This window comes from Hemitrygon akajei, chromosome 7 (genome assembly GCF_048418815.1).
Source record: "Hemitrygon akajei chromosome 7, sHemAka1.3, whole genome shotgun sequence".
In the NCBI taxonomy this organism is placed as follows: domain Eukaryota; kingdom Metazoa; phylum Chordata; class Chondrichthyes; order Myliobatiformes; family Dasyatidae; genus Hemitrygon; species Hemitrygon akajei.
This window is the reverse complement of record NC_133130.1, coordinates 112,187,913-112,209,443: the sequence shown is the minus strand read 5'-3', so window position 1 is coordinate 112,209,443 and position 21,531 is coordinate 112,187,913. Positions and strand designations below refer to the sequence as shown.

The following is a 21,531-nucleotide window of genomic DNA, read 5'->3' as shown; positions in this document are numbered from 1 at the left end:
ATTTTGAAAAACTAACGAGCTTATTGTGGACTACGGGAGGAAGAGGCTGAAGGTCCATGATGGTCCTCATTACACGATCGGAGGTGGAGAGGGTCAGTAGCTTTAAATTCCTTCATATCAGAGGATCTGTCCTGGGGCCAGCAGATTAGTGCCAGCACAAAGGAGCACAGCAGCACCTCTGCTTTCTTAGATGTTAGTGTAGGTTTGGCATATCCCCAAAAACTTTTGACAAACATACATAGATACACGTTAGTGGTTGCATCATGGCCTGCTATGTAAACACCAATGCCCAATATCAGAAAAGTCTGAAGAAAGTGGTGTGTATAGCCCAGTCCATCATAGGCAAAGCCCTCCCTTCATTAAGCACATTTATGTGGAGTCACATGAAAGCAGGTCATGCTCTCTTCTCACTCCTACAAACAGGCAGGAAGTCCAGAAGCTTTGTGTCCCACACCACCAGGTTCAGGAATAGTTACTATCCTTCAACTATGAGTCTCCTGAACCAGCGTGGATAGTTTCACTCACCTTGACTTTGAGCTGATTCTACAGACTCACTTTAAAGTTCTCTATAACTCATGTTGTCAGTATTATTATTTTTTAAAATTTGCACTATTTATCATCTTTTGTGCATTGGTTGTTTGGAGTCTTTGTTTATGTATAAGCAAGAGATCCTGCAGATGCTGGAAATCCAGAGCAACACACACAAAATGCTGGAGGAATTTTGCAGGTCAGGCAACATCTATTAAAAAAAAGAAGCAGTCAACATTTCTGGTGGAGATCCTTCATCAGGACTGGAAAGGAAGGGAAAGAAGCGTTGGATGTTTATGTATAGATTTTTGTAAATTCTATTGTAGTTCTTTATTTTTTTATGTAAATGCCTGCAAGAAAAAATATCTCATGGTAGTATATTGTTACATATACAGTACGTACTTTGATAATAAATATTATTTTGATCTTTGACTATGACCAACTGTCCTCCTCCTTGGTATTAGATGTTGCAGCTTTGGGAGGTGTTGCCAGAGCATTTGCAATGCATTTTGTGAATGCTGTTTACTTTAGCCACTCTGTTATGGTAATAGTGAGATTTAATTTAAAGATGGTGGATGTTCTGCCATTTTGTCCTGGTTGGAGTTGAGCTGCTTGAAGCTAAAGCTGCACTAAACCAGCTGGGTGTAAAGTATTCCATCATGTCCTGAATTGTGCCTTGTAGATTAAAGGATGTCTTTAAGCTGACATGAGGTTAGTCACTCTTCACTGAACACCCAGCATCCATTCTGCTTTTGCAACCTCAGCTGGTCCAATTGAGCTTCTGTTCAGTGTTGTTGATAGTGTGGCATTCATCAGTGATAATATTTTTGAACATTGTGGTTGGATGATTAATCACCAATGTTATTTACTTATCAGCCCTTGCCACCGAGTTGCCAAGATCTTGTTGCACACAGACATGCATTGCATCTTTTGTTGAGGAGTTGTGAATAGAATTAAACATTGAAAGTTTTCACCAACTTGTGACCTTAAGATGGGAAGATAGCAGTAAATGAAGCAATTGTTTGATTGTCGGACAAGTTCTGAGGAACTCCTGCAAAGGTTAACCTCCTGCAGCCACGGCCATCTTCCCTCATGTGAAGTTGGATTGATCTTTGGATTGTTTATTCCCTTAATGCTCATTGACTTCCAATTTTTCCACTGCTTCTTGATGTCATACTTGAAGTCAAGAACAGTTACTCTCGTCTCATCTCTGGATTTTGGTCAATGCTTGGGCCACCATTTTAATGCCTGAAATGAGTGGTCTTGTCAAAACATAAATAAGCATCAGATTGTTGAGAAGTCACTTCCATCACTTGATTGAGAGTACTCTGACTGACTGGACAATAATTAGCCAGTTTGGATATGTTGTGTTTATTGAGTACCTCGACAATTTTTCATGTTGGTCTTTTAACTGTTTTTGAACAATTTGGCAGGAAGCATAGCTATTCTGCACCTGCACATTTGAACTGTAAATACTGTACTGACAAATGGAACTAGCTTGGCTGGCATGGACCAGTTGGGCAGAAGGGCTTGTTTCTAAGTTACACAATTCTGAAAGTTTATACTATCAACCCTTTCAAAAAGGAACTTAATATAAAGATGGAAAGGAAATTTTTGTAGGATTGTGGCAGTTAGCACAATGCTATTACAGCTGAGAATGTCGAGATTTGGAGTTCAATTCCAACACCGTTTGTACGGACTTACTGTGAGTGCTTGGGTTTCCTTCCACATTACAAAGACGTGCTGGTTAGCAGGTTAACTGGTCATTGTAAATTATCCCCTGATTAAGCTAGGTTTAAATAGGTGAGTTGCTGGGTGGTGTGACTCATTGGGCCAGAAGGGCCTGTTCCGTGCTGTTTCTCTAAGTTACCTAGGGTCGGGTGCGTTAGACAAATTCTTGATCTTACTCGAAGCACTGTGGATGCTGTGTTGCATTCTTCTGTGACACTGATTTTGTGATTTTTTTTTGATGAAATGTAAATGCACAACGCATGTAGTTTGCTCTGTGGTTTTGCTCACAGACGTAAACCGTGGGACAGATTGACATTATTGACTGATTGCAGAGTGTTAGCTGATAAATTGCCTTTGTCCCAATGAATTTATAACATCATTGGAAAAGTAGTGTGTTCTGGTGTAATATCACAAAAGATCTGTGATCGTGCCTGTGGGCAGTTGCTCTTGCAGAGCAGAAACTGCAGAAGATGTTTAGGTGAGTTTATATCTGTGGAGAGAGGAACAGAGTTAACATTTAAATGTATATTAAACAAGAGTTTGTAAAGGTATTCTGAGTGATCTTTTGAATGTCAGGCAATTATAAACACAGTCTCAAAAATACAGTGCCTGTTTAAAAAGTATTCACCGCCCTTGGGCGTTTTCATGTTTTACTGTTTTACAGCATTGAATCACAATGGATTTAATTTGGCTTTTTTGATGTTGGTCAATAGAAAAGACTCTTTTGTGTCAAACTGAAAACAAATTTCTACAAATTGGTCTAAATTTTATATAATTATCAAACACAAAATAATTGATTGCATAATTATTTATCTCCTTCAAGTTAGTATTTAGTAGATGCATTGTTGGCAGCAGTTACAACCTTGAATCTGTGTGGATATGTCTCTCACACAAAATGCTGGTGGAACACAGCAGGCCAGGCAGCATCTATAAGGAGAAGCACTGTCGACGTTTCGGGCCGAGACCCTTCGTCCTGACCGAAACGTCGACAGTGCTTCTCCTTATAGATGCTGCCTGGCTTGCTGTGTTCCACCAGCATTTTGTGTGTGTTGTTGTTTGAATTTCCAGCATCTGCAGATTTCCTTGTGTTTGCTGGATATGTCTCTGTCAGCTTTGCACATCTGGACTCTGCAACTTATCCCCATTCTTCTTTACAAAACTGCTCAAGCTCTGTCAGATTGCATGGGGATTGTGAGTGAACAGCCCTTTTCAAGTTCAGCCACAAATTGTCAATTGAATTGAGGTCTGGACTCTGACTTGGCCACTCCAGAACATTAACTTTGTTGTTTTTAAGCTATTCTTATGTAGCTTTGGCTTTATGCTTGGGGTCATTGTCTTGCTGGAAAATACATCTTTCCCCAAGACACAGTCCTCTTGGAGACTGCATCAGGTTTTCCTCCCGGATTTCACTGTATTTTGCTGCATTCATTTAACCCTCTACCTTCATGAGCCTTCCAGGGCCTGCTGTAGTGAAGCATCCCCTTGGCATGATGCAGCCACCACCATGCTTCATGGTAGAGATGGTATGTTTTCAATGATGCGCAGTGTTTGTCTTAGACCATGGAACCTTCTTCAAGCTGACTTTAGAGTCTCCCACATGCCTTCTGGCAAAGTCTAACTGAGATTTCACATGAGTTTTTTCAACAGTGGCTTTCTCTTTACCACTCTCCCATAAAGCTACGACTGGTGAAGCACACAGGCAATAGTTGTTGTTTGTGCAGTCTCTCCCATCTCAGCCTCAGAAGCTTGTCACTCCTCCAGAGCTGTCATAGATCTCTTGGTAGCCTCCCTCACTCATACCCTTCTTGCACAGTCACTCAATTTTTGAGGGCAGTCTGCACTAGGCATATTTACAGCTGTGTTGTATTCTTCCCATTTCTTGATGATTGACAACTGCACTCCAAGGAATGTTCAGTGATTTGGAGGTTATCTTGTATCCATCTCTTGACTTGTGCTTTTGCAGAATTGTTGGGAGTGTTCTTTTGCCTTCATGGTGTAGCTTTTACCAGGATATGCAAGGCCAATTGAGAAAGTAAGGAGGCATGAGATCCAAGGGGACATTGCTTTGTGGATCCAGAACTGGCTTGCCCACAGAAGGCAAAGAGTGGTTGTAGATGGGTCATATTCTGCATGGAGGTCGGTCACCAGTGGAGTGCCTCAGGGATCTGTTCTGGGACCCTTAATCTTTGTGATTTTTATAAATAACCTGGATGAGGAAGTGGAGGGATGGGTTAGTAAGTTTGCTGATGATACAAAGGTTGGAGGTGTTGTGGATAGTGTGGAGGGATGTTAGAGGTTACAGCGGGACATTGACAGGATGCAAAACTGGGCTGAGAAGTGGCAGATAGAGTTCAACCCAGATAAGTGTGAAGCGGTTCATTTTGGTAGGTCAAATATGATGGTAGAATATAATATTAATGGTAAGACTCTTGGCAGTGTGGAGGATCAGCGGGATCTTGGGGTCCGAGTCCATAGGACGCTCAAAGCAGCTGCGCAGGTTGACTCTGTGGTTAAGAAGGCGTATGGTGTATTGGCCTTCATCAATTGTGGAATTGAATTTGGGAGCTGAGAGGTAATGTTGCAGCTATATAGGACCCTGGTCAGACCCCACTTGGAGTACTGGTCGCCTCACTACAAGAAGAATGTGGAAGCCATAGAAAGGGTGCAGAGGAGATTTACGAGGATGTTGCCTGGATTGAGGAGCATGCCTTATGAGAATAGGTTGAGTGAACTCGGCCTTTTCTCCTTGGAGAAGTGGAAGATGAGAGGTGAGCTGATAGAGGTGTACAAGATGACGAGAGGTATTGATCGTGTGGATAGTCAGAGGCTTTTTCCCAGGGCTGAAATGGTTGCCACAAGAGGACACAGGTCTAAGGTGCTGGGGAGTAGGTACAGAGGAGATGTTGGGGGTAAGTTTTTTACTCAGAGAGTGGTGAGTGCATGGAATGGGCTGCCAGCAACGGTGGAGGCGGATACAATGGGGTCTTTTAAGAGACTTTTAGATAGGTACATGGAGCTTAGAAAAATGGAGGGCTATAGGTAAGCCTAGTAACTTCTAAGGTAGGGACATGTTCGGCACAACATTGTGGGCGGAAGGGCCTGTATTGTGCTGTAGGTTTTCTATGTTTCTATGTTTTCTGTGAAACTGACTCACCAGCAGTTGGATCTTCCAGATACAGGTGTATTTTTACAACAATCAATTGAAGCACCTTGACTGCACACAGGTTTCCAAAAACAGATCTCCATTTAATTATGTGAATTCTAAAACCAATTGGCTGCACCAGTGATGATTTGGTGTGTCATGTTAAAGGGGGGGGGGGGTGTGAATACTTATGTAATCAATTATTTTGTGTTTTATAGTTATAATTAATTTAAATCACTCTGTAGAAATCTGCTTTCACTTTGACCTTTGACATGAAAGAGTCTTTTCTGCGGTTCAGTGTCAAAAAAGCCTAATTACAGAAAGATATATATCTTCAAATGAACAAGATCTGAAATAAAACTTAAAATGCTAGAAACATTTAATAGGTCAGGTAGCATTTGATGGTGCTGGGCCTGCCAAGTATTTCTAGCATTTTCTGCTCTTGCCCATGAAATCCTTATAGTTTTAATTTTGAGTCTGTTGGTTTCCATTAGATGAAGTCTGTAATATATTTTGATCAGCAATATCGCAGTCTGCTATTTGTCTTAAAGTAAATGTGAAATGAAGAAAAATGCTGCTGCGTAGACACTGGGAATCCTCTTCATTGGTCATTGATAGTACAATAACTTTTCCATTTTTGCCCAGTTGTGCTGTCCAGTGATGAAGAGGAGGAAGGTGATGACAACGCCAGCACTGGAAGTAGCAGAATGGATAATGTCCATTCAATTAGTAGAACTACTGATGCCACAAATCTTTCTCCTGTGCTTTCCGCCAAGCCCTCGGAAGCAGTTTCAGAGGAGGCTCATGATGATGATGCAACTGAGCAGAGTTTGGAAGGCATTCACCCCGAGGTAGAATCTACAGTCATGTTGCCACGAAAAGCAAGGATGAAGGACAAGGTAATTTGGAATGCAGTTCTACTGAGCCAGTTATGCTTTCTCTTTCTGATAAAGGCATTAAAGGGCTTTAACTATAAGGTAATTGTTGGTGGTTGTAGTTCTGAGGTCTTGAGTAATCAACTCTGATAAATGCAGAACAATCAATTGTGCCTTTTGGCTTGTTTGCGTTCAGTGTGGTGAAAGGGATGATGCACAAATTTTTCAAGCTCCCTAACAAAGCAATGAAGGTTCCTTTGCATGTCAGAAAGGAAATATCAGCTTTAATTTTATTGCAGATTTGCTAGAATGATACTAGAATTTTAAGGGTAAGTTCATGAGGATTCTCTATGAAAGAGCCATGGAGGGGTGTTCTAACTGGTGTTTAATGCTTGCAAATTAAAGGGTCAAGGAAGGGACACAGTTTCTTCTGCTACGTGAATAGAGAATAAGGTGATATGATGTTAACATTCGAGCTATGTTGTTGTGAGAGAAATGGGGAACTGTTGTCACGCAAACTGTGATGCTGTTCCATTTAAAGGCTGTAACTACTGGAACAGGAACTTCCAAACTGTAATTTTTTTTTAAACTAAGCAATACTGTTCTGAGATTTGGAGCAACAAGTGAGATGCAGGATCAGTCATAAGCAGTGGAGTAGGCTTTTGAGGCTACTGTCAAGTTCTTAAAGCTCATTCCATTTACCTTAATTCTGAAAGTACCCTAGCTTCAATGACAATTTCAGGCAATGCCTACCAGATACTTGCCATTCTTGGTTAAGAAGGACCCTACTGTTTTTCCTTTGAAATTCTTCTCCCAAACTTTCCCTTGCTAGATCGATGTCCTGTTCCTCAGATGGGGGAACACGTTGGCTGTAGTCTAATCTAGCCATTCCCCTCATCATTTTATGTGCCTCAGTTGTGTCCCCTCTTAAAGCCCTCCACTCCAAGGGAAATTGATCTGATCTATCCAGTCTCAGGCTGAAATGCTCCATCCCTGGCATCAATGTGGTGACTCTCCTCTGTATCCTTTCTGGATAAAATTCCATCTTTCTTATCATGTAGTGACCAGAACTGCATGCGGTATTCAGTCGAGGCCTGAACATTACAAATCCATGCCAAACCTTGTGGGACAGCACATGTCACAGTTATCCAATCACAAAAACAGTCGTGTACTATCTATCTCCTATTGCTAAGCTGATTGTGAATTCAGAGTAAAACACACAAAGTGCTGGAGGAACTAACAGACCAGGCAATATCTTCATCAGCATCTCGATCCAAAGCATCGACTAATTAGCCCTGTCCATAGGTGTGACCTGTTGAATTCCTCCAACATTTTGTGTGTGTTGCTCGGGATTTCCAGCATCTGCAGAATCTCTTGTGTTTATAATTTTGGATCTAGCCTATTTCTCTATATTTTACAAGACCCAATGCATGCACGCACTGAAGGGTGGTTGGGATGGAGAGGAAGAGAATGTAAAATACTTGAATGAGCTCCTGAGTTTAAAATTACACTCAAGTTGATCCTTAAAGGTTAAAAGTTTTTAAAAAATGAAGATATTGGGAATAAAATGCAGATGTTGGAAATAGATGTAAACAATAGTGGAAGCACTCAGCAGGCAGAGTAGCTTCTGTAGTGAGGGAAGCATCTGGTTAATGCGACACTGTTACATTTCTGGGTGTTCTGGAACTTGGGGTTCAATTTCAGCGCCATCTGTAAGAAGTCTCTGTACGTCCTCCCACAGTCCAAACACATACCAGCTTGGTTAATTGGTCACTATTGCGTATTCTCTGATTAAGGTTAGGGTTAATTGGGAATGTGGGATTGCTGGGGCAGCTTGGCTCGAAAGGTCAGATGGACCTACTCTGCGCTGTATCGCTGAATAAATGAACGAATAAATAATATAGAAATGAATTGAATTGACTTTATTTCTTACACCCTTCACATACATGAGGAGTAAAAATCCTTACATTTCGTCTCCATCGTACAGTCATAGTAATTTATAATAACTTATAATAGAACAGTCAATGTAATGTGGAGTTCACTCAAGTCAGCGTGTTCATCAGTCTGATGGCCTGGTGGAAGAAGCTGTCCCGGAGCCTGTTGGTCCTGGCTTTTAAGCTGCAATACCGCTTCCTGGATGGTAGCAGCTGGAATAGATTGTGGTTGGGGTGACTTGGGTCCCCAGTGTTCCAGCAGGCCCTTTTTACACACCTGTCCTTGTAAATGTCCTGAATCATGGAACTATAGATGCACTGGGCTGTCCGCACCATTCTCTGCGGAGTCCTGTGATTAAGGGAAGTACAGTTCTCATACCAGGCAGTGATGCAGCCAGCCAGGATGCTTTCAATGGTGCCCCTGTAGAAAGTTCTTAGGATTTGGGGGCTCATACCAAACTTCCTCAACCGTCTGAGGTGAAAGAGGCACTGTTGAGCCTTTCTCACCACACAGCTGGTGTGTACAGACCACGTGAGGTCCTTGGTGATGTGAATACCGAGGTACATGAAGCTGTTTACCCTCAACCCCAGCTCCATTGATGTCAGTAAGAGTTAGCCCATCTCCATTCCTTCTGTTATCATTTCAGGACGGGTACCCTTTGTCAGAATTCTGAAGGGTCTTCAACTTATACATTTAACTCTTTCGCTCATTCCACAGATGCTGGCATTTTCCGCAAGTGCCAGTTAATTGCTAAGTTGAAATTCATGTGTGCACCAAGAATTATAGGAGGGGCAGTTGCCATAGGGGATTTTAACTTCCACGTAAATTGGATGAATCAGGTTGGTCAAGGAAGTCCTGAGGAGGGCTTCATAGAATGCATCCGTGATGGCTTTCTTCAGCAGCATGTTAGTGAACCTACAAGGGAAAATGCTAGCTTAGATCTACTCCTGTGCAATGAGACAGGTAAGGTTAATGATCTTGTAGTCAGGGATCCTCTTGGAAAGAGTGATCATAGTATGATTGAATTTCGCATACAGATGGAGGATGAAATAGTTAGATCTAAAACTAGTGTATTATGCTTGAACAAGGGAGACTACAATGGGATGAGGGGGGAGTTGGCTAATGTGGATTGGGAGCATAGGCTATTTGGTAGGACAGTTGAGGAACAGTGGAATACTTTCAAAGAGATTTTTTCACAGTGCTCAACAAAGGTATATTCCAGTCAATAATAAGGATAATAAGTGTGGGGAGAGCCAGCCTTGGATAACTAAGGAAATAAAAGATAGTATCAAATTAAAAGCTTGTGTACAAAGTTGCAAAGAGTAGTGGGAGACTGGAGAATTGGGAAAACTTTAAAAAGCAACAGAGAACAACTAAACAAGAAATAAGGAAAGGAAAGATAGAGTATGAAAGTAAATTAGCACAAAATATAAAAACAGCAAAAGTTTTTATAAATATATAAAGCGGAAGAGGGTGGCTCAAGTCAGCATAGGTCCCTCAGAAGACGAGAAGGGAAAATTGATATTGGGTGATAAGGAAATGGCTGAGGCATTGAACGACTATTTTGTGTTGGTCTTCATGGTGGAGGGCACATCTAATATGCCAAAGAGGGATGTTATGGACAAAATGGGAGGTGAGGACCTTGATAAAATCACTGTCACTGAGGAGATAGTGATGAGCAAACTAGAGGGCCTGAAGGTAGATAAGTCCCCTCGTCCTGATGGAATGCATCCCAGGGTGCTGGTGGAGGTTATAGTAGACGCGTTGGTAATCATTTATCAAAACTCTGTAGACTCTGGGCAGGTCCCAACGGATTGGAAGACAGCAAATGTCACACCACTTTTTAAAAAAGAATGTAGGCAAAAGACGGGCAACTATAGGCCAGTTAGCTTAACATCTGTAGTCAGGAAAATGCTTGAAGCTGTCATTAAGGAAGAAATAGCGAAACATTTAGAAAGGAGTGGTTCCATTAGACAGATGCAGCATGGATTCAGAAAGGGCAGGTCCTGTTTGACAAACTTACTGGAGTTCGTTGAGAACATAATGGATAGAGGGGAACAGGTGGATGTCATGTACTTGGATTTCCAGAAGGCGTTCGATAAGGTGCTGCACAAGAGACTTATAAATAAGATACGGATGCATGGAGTCGGAGAAAGTTAATTGGCATGGATAGTGTATTGGTTAACCAATAGAAGGCAGAGAGTTGGTATAAATGGGTGATTCTCCAGTTGGCAGTCAATGGTGAGTGGGTTGGTGCTGGGCCTGCAGCTGTTTACCATTTACATTGATGATTTGGAAGAGGGGACAGAGTGCAGCGTAACAAAGTTTGCTGATGACACTAAACTGAGTGGAAAAGCAAATTGTACAGAGGATGTGGAGAGTCTGCAGATGGATATAGATAGGTTAAGTGAGTGGGCAAGGTCTGGCAGATGGAATACAACGTTGGTAAACGTGAGATCCACTTTGGAAGGAATAATAGAAGAGCAGATTATTACTTAAATGGTGAAAGATTGCAGCATGCTGCTGTGCAGAGGGACTTGGGAGTGCTTGTGCATGAATTGCAAAAAGTTGGCTTGCAGGTACAACAGGTTATTAAGAAGGCAAATGGAATATTGGCCTTCATTGCTAGAGGAATTAAATTCAAGAGCAGGGAGGTCATACTGCAACTATACAGGGTACTGGTGAGGCCGCACTTGGACTACTGTGTGCAGTTCTGGTCTCCATACTTGAGGAAGGATATTCTAGCTTTGGAGGCAGTGCAGAGGAGGTTCACCAGGTTGATTCTAGGGATGAAGAGATTGAGTCGCCTGGGACTATAGTCGCCTGGGAGTTCAGAAGAATGAGAGGGGATCTTATAGAAACGTGCAAAATTTTGAAAGGGATTGATAAGATAAAAGTAGAAAAGTTGTTTCCATTAGTAGGTGAGACTAGAACTAGGGGAAATTACCTCAAGATTCAGGGAGAAGATTTAGGACGGAGATGAGGAGAAACTGTTTTTCCCAGAGAGTGGTGAATCTGTGGAATCCTCTGCCCAGGGAGGCAGTTGAGGCTTCTTCATTAAATATATTTAAGAAGCAGGTAGGTTTTTACATAGTAAAGGAATTAAGGGTTATGGGGAAAAGGCATATAGATGGAGCGGAGTTTACGGACAGATCAGCCATGATCTTATTGAATGGCGGGGCAGGCTTGATGAGCCATATGGCCTACTCCTGCTCCTATTTCTTATGTTCACTGGGTTTTCTTACAATAATCCTGACCTCTGAGGTGAAGAACAAGAATGCTTTAATAATAAGCAACATACAATCTGGTGGAAGAACTCAGTGGATCTGTCAGCCTCTGAGGGAGGAAAAGAATTGTCAACGTTTGTTGTGGGGTTTGAACCTGAAACATTGACAATGCCTCCCCCCCCCCCCCCCCACGGAGGCTGCTCGACCTGCTGTGTTCCTCCTCCTGATTGCTCATTGCTTCAGATTTCACCATTTGCAAACTCTTGCATCTGCTTTAATAATAACTTCCTTACATCGCTTTATTGTATTTCATGTGATCCAAAGTGTTTTTGCTGACTGAACCAGATTCAGGTTAAGATACTGAATAACATTTCTGACTGCAGAAAGTGTATGCATATGTATGTGTTTTTAATGCATTTAATTGCATCTTGTCTGCTCTGTTCAGTTTGGAAATCCCTACCATGAAACAGTCGGCAAGAAAAGAAAAATTGAGATTGCCCCGGCACAAACTGATGGTCTTAGTACGCAAGCGGAAAGCAGCTGTGAAAGTATTATTCTCAAGTGCCGAAGTATACGAATAGGAACATTTCGCACAACAGTATTGGAGCCTGTAATTGTGAGTGCAGTTGTTACAAATACGTATTATTTTAAAGCTTATTTTGTGTTGCAAGCTACATTTTGATTTTTTCCCCTAAAATTCCATTCCATAATTAGCGACCAGAAGGCGGGAAATATATTGGAAAGATTAATGGACTTGACATGAGGAAGGAAGCATCATTTTTGACATTGTGCAATATGAAAGTATTGAAAGGGGTTACATTTTCAAGCAAAAATGCTGGCACCAGAAAGATCTCTTATTTTCCCATGGAAAGTGAGCTACTGGTTTGTTTGCCTGTCAATCATTGTCCACCTCAGTACATTTGATTAAATTTAGCTACATATATATTGGTAGCCAGCTGGTGGTGGTGTGGCATCAGCACCGGACTCTGAGGCAAGTGGACCCAAGTTTGAATCTGGCTAGCAACTCAACCTTGTTTTTTAAAAAGTCAAATAATACAGAAATGCTTCCCAATGCACCACAAGGTGTGAAAAGATACAACAGCAATAACAACATGGGCTGGGTGGTACTCACAAATGGACAGGCCACAGTATTCAGAAGCTGGTAGTCCCACTGAGGTATCAGCTGCAATGACAGAAATGATGTCTGAAGTAAAGGGTGTGAGACAAATCCATCTGAATTTAAAACTGATGCTTTGGCTTTCTGTTTCGTTTGAAGAAAAATAAATCTTCCAGTGTTTTTTTTTTTAATTTGAAATGTGATTTACATTGAGAATATATTGTGTGCTTTAGTTTTATTAACTTTTATCTGTCTTTGTGACATCTGAAGTTAATGGACTGATAACACTTAAAACAGATTTTTCTTCTTTCAGTTCAGTCTAGACTTCATCAAGGTCAGTATGGGAGGTGAGTCAATTTCAATTCATAATTTCTAAGGTTAAGAATCTGGCCTCTATAACTGGATTTCAATATGTGTGGGAACATAGACCATGAGTGCCATTTGAGTTCAAGTGAGGCAAAAAATGCTTAAAATGTGCTGCAAAAATGGTGGGTACTCTATTTTTTTGCTGAACTTTTCAATTAAGCAACATTGTCAGTAACGTAAAGCTGCAGAGAAAATCTGCACCATTTTCACTCAGTCACCTCAGATACAAATGAAAATCCAATGTTTAGTATTCAGTAACTCGAGAGAATCTGCAGATGCTGGAAATCCAAAGCAACACATACAAAATGCTGGAGGAAGTGAGCAGGCCAAGCAGCAACTATGGAAAACAGTAAACAGTCAATGTTTTGAGCCGAGACCCTTCATGTGTCCTGATTTTCCACAGATACTGCCTGACCTGCTGAGTTCCTCCGGTGTTCTGTGTGTGTTGCTTCATTATTCAGTATCTCATTTGTTTACCAGTGAACATAAAACTAAAATATGATTTGGCTAAGCTGGATAGGAGTATTGTTGTTGAATCAGGATGTAATTTTTGACTTTATACTTTGCAAGTTCACCTAGTGAGTTGAAGCAGGGAATCAATACCAATAGATAAGAGGTGGATTTCGAATTTCTTGGCTTGCTAAGGTTACTCAAATTAACAAATCAATACTTCCAGTAAAGCCTAACCTTTTGCGATTCCAGATTGTGACTTCCATTTCTCATATATAATCACAGAATTAAACAAATGAAGGTCCTCCATCTCTGCCTGCCCTTAGCCACACAGATGAGGATTCTTCATTGCTGTTTCCATAACCATTTTGTTTGACCAGTCAGGGTTGTTAGCCCTGAGCTGAACCCCCAAACCTGGAGGACAGATGGACCACTCTCAGGATGCTCTCCACCCTTTGACCTGTTTGGCATGGGTGACCCTACCAAGAGCCAAAGCACAAGGCCCTGACTCCAGCCAGCTTAGCTCTCCAGGTCATTGAGGCATGCAAGCCTCCAAACCACAACAAAGTTGTGGTCCTCTTGGAGGACCATGCAGGCATGGTGTTTTTGAAATTGGGGTACTTTCAATTTCTTCCACATTGCAATGACTACTTATGTAGACATTGTTTTTAAAACCTTTGCAATCAAGATCAGACTCCTCACTTCTTCTCACTTAGTGCTTTAAAAAGAAGCATGCTCTTTTGCAAGGATGCCACGCCCTCGGTGTCCTGCTTTTCCAAATAGTTTGAGTTTTCTTCTTGTATGAGTGGATGTAATGACATCAGGTGATAACTGCATAATGGCCAATTGATTTATGGAAATTCACCCTTGTGGAATTTGCAAATAACTGCCCAATGGTTTATGATATTAAATAAAATTTATTCTCTCAACTTATATGGGTGGTGGAAAAGTAAATAAAGCACACAATTTTTTTTTCAACTTTCATTTCTCTTAAATGTCCTTAATGTGTCTGCCTGTGAATGGTGGGGTAGCGATACATCTCTGCCAAAGGAGGTGTAAGGTGCTCCTTCTCTCCACTAGCCTGCAGGTCACCCTTGGGCAAGGTGTAGCACCTGCTTAGTCCCCACCCACCCCCCACCCGATCAGAGTCACATGAAGTCATGGAGCAGGTGGTGGCTGGTTGTGTGAGCAGCTGGTTCATATCATGAGACCTGGTAAGGCGACCACAGACACCAGGCAGACAATCTGTGAAGAGTAGTGATCATGGTTGGGTCACCGGTCTTCTAAAGAAGCTGCCCTGAAGAAAGCAATGGCAAACCACTTCTGTAGAAATAAGAACATTCATGATCATGGAAGGACCATGAGATATACGATATAGGAGCAAAAACAGGGCATTTGGCCCATTCAATCATGGCTGATCTTTTTTTCCCACTCCTCAGCCCCTCTCCCCAGCCCCACTCCCTGTAACCTTTGATGCTGTGTCCAGTCAAGCTCTACCTTAAATACACCCAACGACCTGGCCTCCACTGCTGCCTGTGGTAATAAATTCCACAAATTCACCACCCTCTGGCTAAAGAAATTTCTCTGTAACTCTGTTTTCATCGCCCACATAACGAACAAATGTATCTGTTGCTGTTACCACCCTGACAGCACGTTCCATGCATCTACCACTGTGTTTTTAAAAAAAAAACTGCCTGTGACATTCCACCCAGTACTTTCTTCCCAACACTTTAAAGTTATGCTCCCTTGTTTTTAGCCATTTCTGCCCTGGGGAAAAAGTCTCTGGCTCTATCTATGCCTCTTATCAAGCCACTTCTCACCCTCCTCGCCCGAGAAAAGCCCCAGCTCACTCAGCCTCTCCTCGTGTTCCGTAAACCAGGTAAATATTTACACACTCTCCTAAAGTTTCCACGTCCTTTCTACAGAAACTTGATGGATTACTGCAGAAAAGTTTGTGAATGATATTAGTGTTCAAAATGGTTAATTACTGGAGCATCCTAGTAAAGTGATTCCACAACTGCATTTCTAATTTTGCTGTTCATAGTAATGGGATAGCACAGGCACTGAGACCTTTTTAAATAGAGACTTTAATCAGCATTCATATACAGTTTTACATAAAATCCATTGCAAACAAGGATACTGCTATTTATCAGTTATCTAGTTACTGATATTAAATGTCATGAATGACAATAGAAGTTGATACCATTTCTGTCTGTCCTTTATAGTGCCTCACGAATCATCCCAGGACATTGTTTTAGAAGCTTCGGAATTCACTAAGTGTGAATGGTGCAATACACGTGTATTACCAGTACTTTTTCTGCAATTGACACCAGCTGCCTGCCGCAAAATACGGTCGTCCCTCAGTATGAGCAAAGAGAAGAGCTGGTTTGATTCTGAAGCAACCAGTAAGTGTAAAGCACTACATTATGCTCGTTAAAATGGCATTCATGTACCAAGTTCAAGAAACTTGAATATAAAAATTATAGGGCTCATTAAATGCCTTTTAGACTCCCTTTATGAAGATGCAATACTAAATTGCAAATATTGCATTGTCCTTTGCTGTGTTTTGTGGGTTAGAAATTCATAAAAGCAGCTAGATGACTTTCTACTGCAATGTTCAAGCCTTTGCTGGCTACCTGCTCCACCATGAAGCACATTTACAAGGAGCATTGCCACTAGAAAGCAGCAGCTGTCCAGGCCATGCTCTCTTCTCACTGCGCTAGTGAGAACCTTGGGTCCTACACTACCAGGTTCAAGGACAATTATTACCCTTCATCCATCAAACTCCTGAACCACGTGGGTAACTTTACTCACCTAAACACTGAATTGATCATTGAATACGACCTATGGATGCACTTTCAAGGACTCAACAACTCATGACCTCTCCCCCATCTCTCCCCATTGTATTCTACTTTGAATGCCTGCAAAACAAGTGAATCTCAGGATAGCATATGGTGACATCCTTTAATAAATTTACTTTGTACTGGGCCCAAGCATTCTTTTCAGGCAAAGCAATGATGTACTTGAACTGTTTTCAATGTAGCATATGTATCCTCTCCCTCATCTGGAGTGAATGAAGTTTGACTGCTTTGCAGAGTACTGTTTAATCCTGAGCTTTCAGGCTCTTGGAATAGCTACAGCATGTAAGGAGACCATTCAGCCCATTGAGTCTTGCTCTAGCCTTTCCCACTCCATGTAGCCTTGCAAATTCTTTTCATTCAGTTTGATGCCCAGTTCCCTTTGCAACGATACAATTAAATCTGTCTCTGCCTCCACTGCTGCCCCATGGCAGAGCATTTTAAATGTTTTTTTGCCAGTGGGCTTCGTCCTGTATATCCTGGTTCTTCACCTACCTATTGGAACAAGTTTCCTCTCTTGAATTCTGTTCATAACTTCCAGTAAATGCCCTCATAACCTGCCGTGTGCCTGGAGAACAACCCCAGCTACTCTATTCTGTCTACATAATTGAAGTTCCCAAGTCCAGGAACCAATTCAGTAGATTTCTTCTGCTCCTTCTCTAAAGCATTTATCTTCCCCAAGGCCCAGAGTTGTTGGCAAACGAGTATTGTCTAAAAGTTGTTCATGATTTCTTTGTTCTTATTCTCTGTGTCTTGATTGATGAAGCCAAGGATCCCATGTACATTTTTAACTGCCAATTCAATTTTTCCTGGCACCTTTCAACAAACTTTGCTGTATGTACTTCTCTGTCCTTGTATCACTTTTTGAATTGTGCCCTTTGTTATATAGATTCTTCTCATTCTTTGTACTATAATGTAACAAAATCATGAAGTGTGAAATGCTTCATTCAAATAAGGACAATAAGCAAATCTGAATCTGACATATTACATGCCATTTACCCATCTGGTTCACTAGCCTGCGTCTCATCTCCTGATTGTTCTCAAAGTTCATTTATGATCAGGTTTTATTTCACCTACAAATTGTGTCTGGCATGCACCCACGCCCAAGCAGTGGTCCAGTTACCATGTCACTGAGAACTTCAGAAAGCTTTTCACTGCTGCATTCTCTCTGTTACTAAGTCTATTTTCAATTCGTACCTGTTTTGAGTAATAGTCCCCGCTCTCAGCATCAGCCCTGAAAGTTTAAATGTTTGGAAGAACTCTGCAATGTACAGTTGTCCCTTGGTATCCATGGGGGATTGGTTCCAGGACCCCCCGAGGATCCCAAAATCCGCGGATGTTCAAGTCTCTTGTATAAAGTAGCGTAGTATTTGCATATAACCTACGTACATCCTCCTGTATACGGTACTTTAAATCATCTCTAGATTACTTATAATACCTAATACAATGTAAATGCTATGTAAATAGTTGTTATACTGTATTGTTTAGGGAATAATGACAAGAAAAAAAGTCTGTACATGTTCAGTACAGACGCAACCATCGTAGCTCTTCTGGGAACGCTGATGCTGCCTCGGCATCAGCCGATGCCGATTCTCCCATGATCTTTAAGTTCTTGAGGCTATAGCATTTCACATAGCTAGCCAGCCATCACTTACTAACCTTAAACTCCTTCCTCCCGCTCTCAACACAAGTAGCAAACGAACGAGAAGCGAGGCGAACAATGCTCAAATAACGAGTGCTGGAGAATATTTTCAATCCGAGGTTGGTTGAATCCATGGATGCGGAACCTGCGGATATGGAGGGCCGACTATACTTCATTTTAATTCCTTTAGCATCTCGTGGACCTGGATTTTAACCCTTTGTACATCTTGCCTTTCTGACACATTCCCTTGATTAATTTTTCTGCCCATCTAAAATTCCAATCACATCTTCCTTTCTGAGAGTCCAGTGGTTTCTTTGTTCTCTGCAACTCTATGCTTCCATCACCTTTGTCCATTCGATGCCACGTCCCCTCCATCCTTTCTGCAACATGACCATCTCTGTTCCATCCTGAATTAACCATCACCAGCTTATTCATTCTCTTACCATCTCCAGACTTGGCATTTCCACTGTTCAGCTGGTCAACTTCTGATTATTCATCCTACACAAAATTTCTAAACAGGGAGTGAATTCAAAAATCAGGGGTGCAAAGGGACTTGGCAGTCCTTGTGCAGGATTCCCTGAAGGTTGAGCCAGTAGTAAGGAAGGAAAATGCAATATTAGCATTTGAGATGACTAAAATATAAAATCAAGCATGTAATGCTGAGCCTTCATAAGGCATTGGTCAGACCACATTTGAGTATTGTGAGCAGTTTTGGCTCCTTATCTAAGAAAGGATGTGAGGGTCCAGAGGAGGAATAAACTTCTCGGGCTTCCAGCCAGCCAGGTTAAGGTATTGATTTTAACCAATGTTTTGATGGCAAACTCTGCCTTCTTCATCAGGGATGATGCCTGGACATGTCTAGTCTGGAGGTATTTATATCCCCTGTAGTCCATCCCTCCTGACTGTTTTGTCATCGAAACGTCGATTAAAATCAATGCCCGCACCCAGCTGGAAGCCCAAGAAGAGTTTATTCGCCATATACACCGGGAAAATGAGATCTCTTTTGTCCAGAGGAGGTTTACGATGATCCCAAGAATGAAAGGGTTATTGGCTCTGCGCCCGTACCCGCTGGAGTTTAGAAGAATGAGGGGTATCTCATTGAAACTAATCAAATATTCACAGGCTTAGATTGAGTGGATGTGGAGGATTTTCCAATGGTGGTAGATCCTAGGGCAAGAGGGCACACCATCAGAATACAAGGAACTCTATACAGAACAGAATTCCTTATATTCTGAGAAATTTAAGAGGAACTTCTTTCACAGGTGAGTGTTGACTCTGTGGAATTTATTGCCACTGATGGCTGTGGAGGCCAAGTCATTAAGTATATTTAAAGTCGAGATTGACAGGTTCTTGATTAGCAATTTTTATAGTTATTTGGGGGAAAAAATAAAGATACATACTAAAATTATTTTGAATTCCATGGAGCATGTGGGGATCCTCCGATATCCAGGCAATCCTTTCTTTCTTTTTTTTAGACAGGGATGTAAGGGGGGAAGGGGAGGGGGAGGGGTTATATTAATTTTCATTACTCTATTATTCTATTCATTGTATACAATTCTCTTAAAAATTTAATTTAAAAAATATACTTAAAAAATCCTCGCTGATTTGTTTTGACACAGACAATGCATATCTCTGTGTGCTTTGATGTACACGTGGCATATATATCTTATCTTTCTGTTGTATTTTTCAGCTACTGATGAACGGTACATTGTTTTGATATTTGAGTCTCTTCTGGAACTTCGTGCAGCTGCTATTTTCGAAAGAATATTAACTGAAGTTGGCAAAAAGAACAATATATCAAACTTTTTTGCTTCCATACCATTTTTTGAAGCAAACAACAGGCTTCTTATGTTCACACAGAACCTAGAGGAACACAAGAGCAATCTATCACTCAAGGACAGCAGGGTAAGCATGTTGCTCTTCCAATGGATGCATGTTATAATGCAGAAACAATGTGAAGTGAAATGTGAACAGGATGTGGAGCTGGGCTGAAAAGTGGTAGATGGAGTTCAATCCGGAAAAGTGTGAAGTGATGCACTTTGAAAGGACTAACTTGAAGGCCGACTACAGGATTAATGGCAGTGTGGAGGAACCGGGGGATCTGGGAGTTCAAGTCCATAGATCCCTCAAAGTTGCTGTGAATGTTGATGGGTTGGTTATGGTGTGCTGGCCTTCAGTCATCATGGAAATTGAGTTTAAAAGTCACAAGGTAATGTTGCAGCTCTATGAAGCTCTGGTTGGACCACTCTTGGAGAATTGTGTTCAGCTCTGGTTGCATCATTACAGGAAGGAGGTGGAAGCATTAGTGAGGGTGAAGAGGAGATTTACCAGGATGTTAACTTGATTAGAGAATGTGTCTTGTGAGGAAAGGCTGAGCGAGCTAAGGCCTTTCTCTTTGGAGTGAAGGAGGATGAGAGGTGATTTGATGGAGATATACAAGTTGATAAGAGGTATAGATAGAGTAGATAGCCAGCACATATTCTTCCCAGGGTAGTACTAGCTAATACCAGAAAACAACAGTGACTGGAGGAAGGTTGAGGAGAAGCTGAAGACTTTTTGCTTTTACACAGAGTGGTAGGTGCCTGGAATGCACTGCCAGGAATACCTGCTGACATTGGTACATTAGGGACACTTAAAAACTCTTAGACAGGCACATAGGTAAAGGAAAAATGGAGGTTTTGACCTATATAGGAGGGAAGGAGTAAATTGATCATGGAGTAGGATAAAATGTTAGCACAACATCATAGGCTGAAGTACTGTAGTACTCTTAAGTTGTATGTAACCTGGAGACAAGAATAGGCAGTTCTGCCCCTCAAGCTGTTCAGGTATTCATCGAAAACTTCTACACTATCCCTTCATTGCACCATAATGTCCAAAACTCCAGAATTTGTAGGATTCATCACCCTCTTGAAGGAGGAAGTTGTTATTCTTGGCCCTTAATCTCTAGTCTCATTTTCCTGAGGCCACAAAGTAATTCTGGAGTCCATAGCAAGGAGATCTGTTTTGTACCAACTGTGAGCTCTGTACGAATGTTAATCTTTTAATAAGATCCCCTCTGATTCTTCTGAGTTCTGGAAAAATGTCTTTCCAGTCAGTCAGTTGACTTAGGAGAACACATGCTGCTCAAGAAAACATCCAAAGAAATTTTATTGCAATGCTTCAGTGGGAAGACTATCCTGTTAGGCTCTGATTTATGAACCACCTTTGAAGATATCATAGGGAAGATCTCTTAATCCTGGCCAGTATCTCTCCCTCAACTAATCATTTCACACTGTTGTTTATGACATGTCCTTGGCTGTAAAGGATTTGGAGGCTGTAGCAAATGCTACAAAAATTCAAGCTCATGGGTCAAAACTGCCATATGAAGAATGGCAACTTCTAAAGCAACAGAATATCAATGTAGAAACGGGAAGGGGCACTTTAAGGAGGGGAGGGAAGGATTTTATAGGGACAGAAGAGAGAACTATGTGCTTCTCTTATTTTTCTCAGTAGATTTTTACTAGGAATGAGAAAATGTAGCAATCGTGTTTTGTCTTGGTCTCTTCACTTTTAAAGAGTTACTACATGATCCAGATACAAGGAGCAGCTCTTTGACTTCATCTGTTCATGAACTTTTTTCCCTTGCCTTTTGTAGTTTTTTAAGGAAGTCTCTTGGATCAG

General features: G+C 41.4%; 1 protein-coding gene across 8 annotated transcripts in view; it reads left to right on the top strand.

Moving 5' to 3' along the window:
• The window catches only part of senp6a (SUMO specific peptidase 6a), a 158,157-nt gene that overhangs the window by 93,163 nt on the left and 43,463 nt on the right, over positions 1-21,531 (top strand). For all 8 annotated transcript variants that reach the window (XM_073051736.1, XM_073051735.1, XM_073051741.1 and 5 more), the window contains 5 exons: positions 6,047-6,300; positions 11,884-12,054; positions 12,869-12,902; positions 15,597-15,776; positions 19,562-19,776. In XM_073051736.1, the coding sequence (XP_072907837.1) occupies positions 6,047-6,300; positions 11,884-12,054; positions 12,869-12,902; positions 15,597-15,776; positions 19,562-19,776 (854 nt within the window). The remainder of the gene's footprint in view (positions 1-6,046; positions 6,301-11,883; positions 12,055-12,868; positions 12,903-15,596; positions 15,777-19,561; positions 19,777-21,531) is intronic.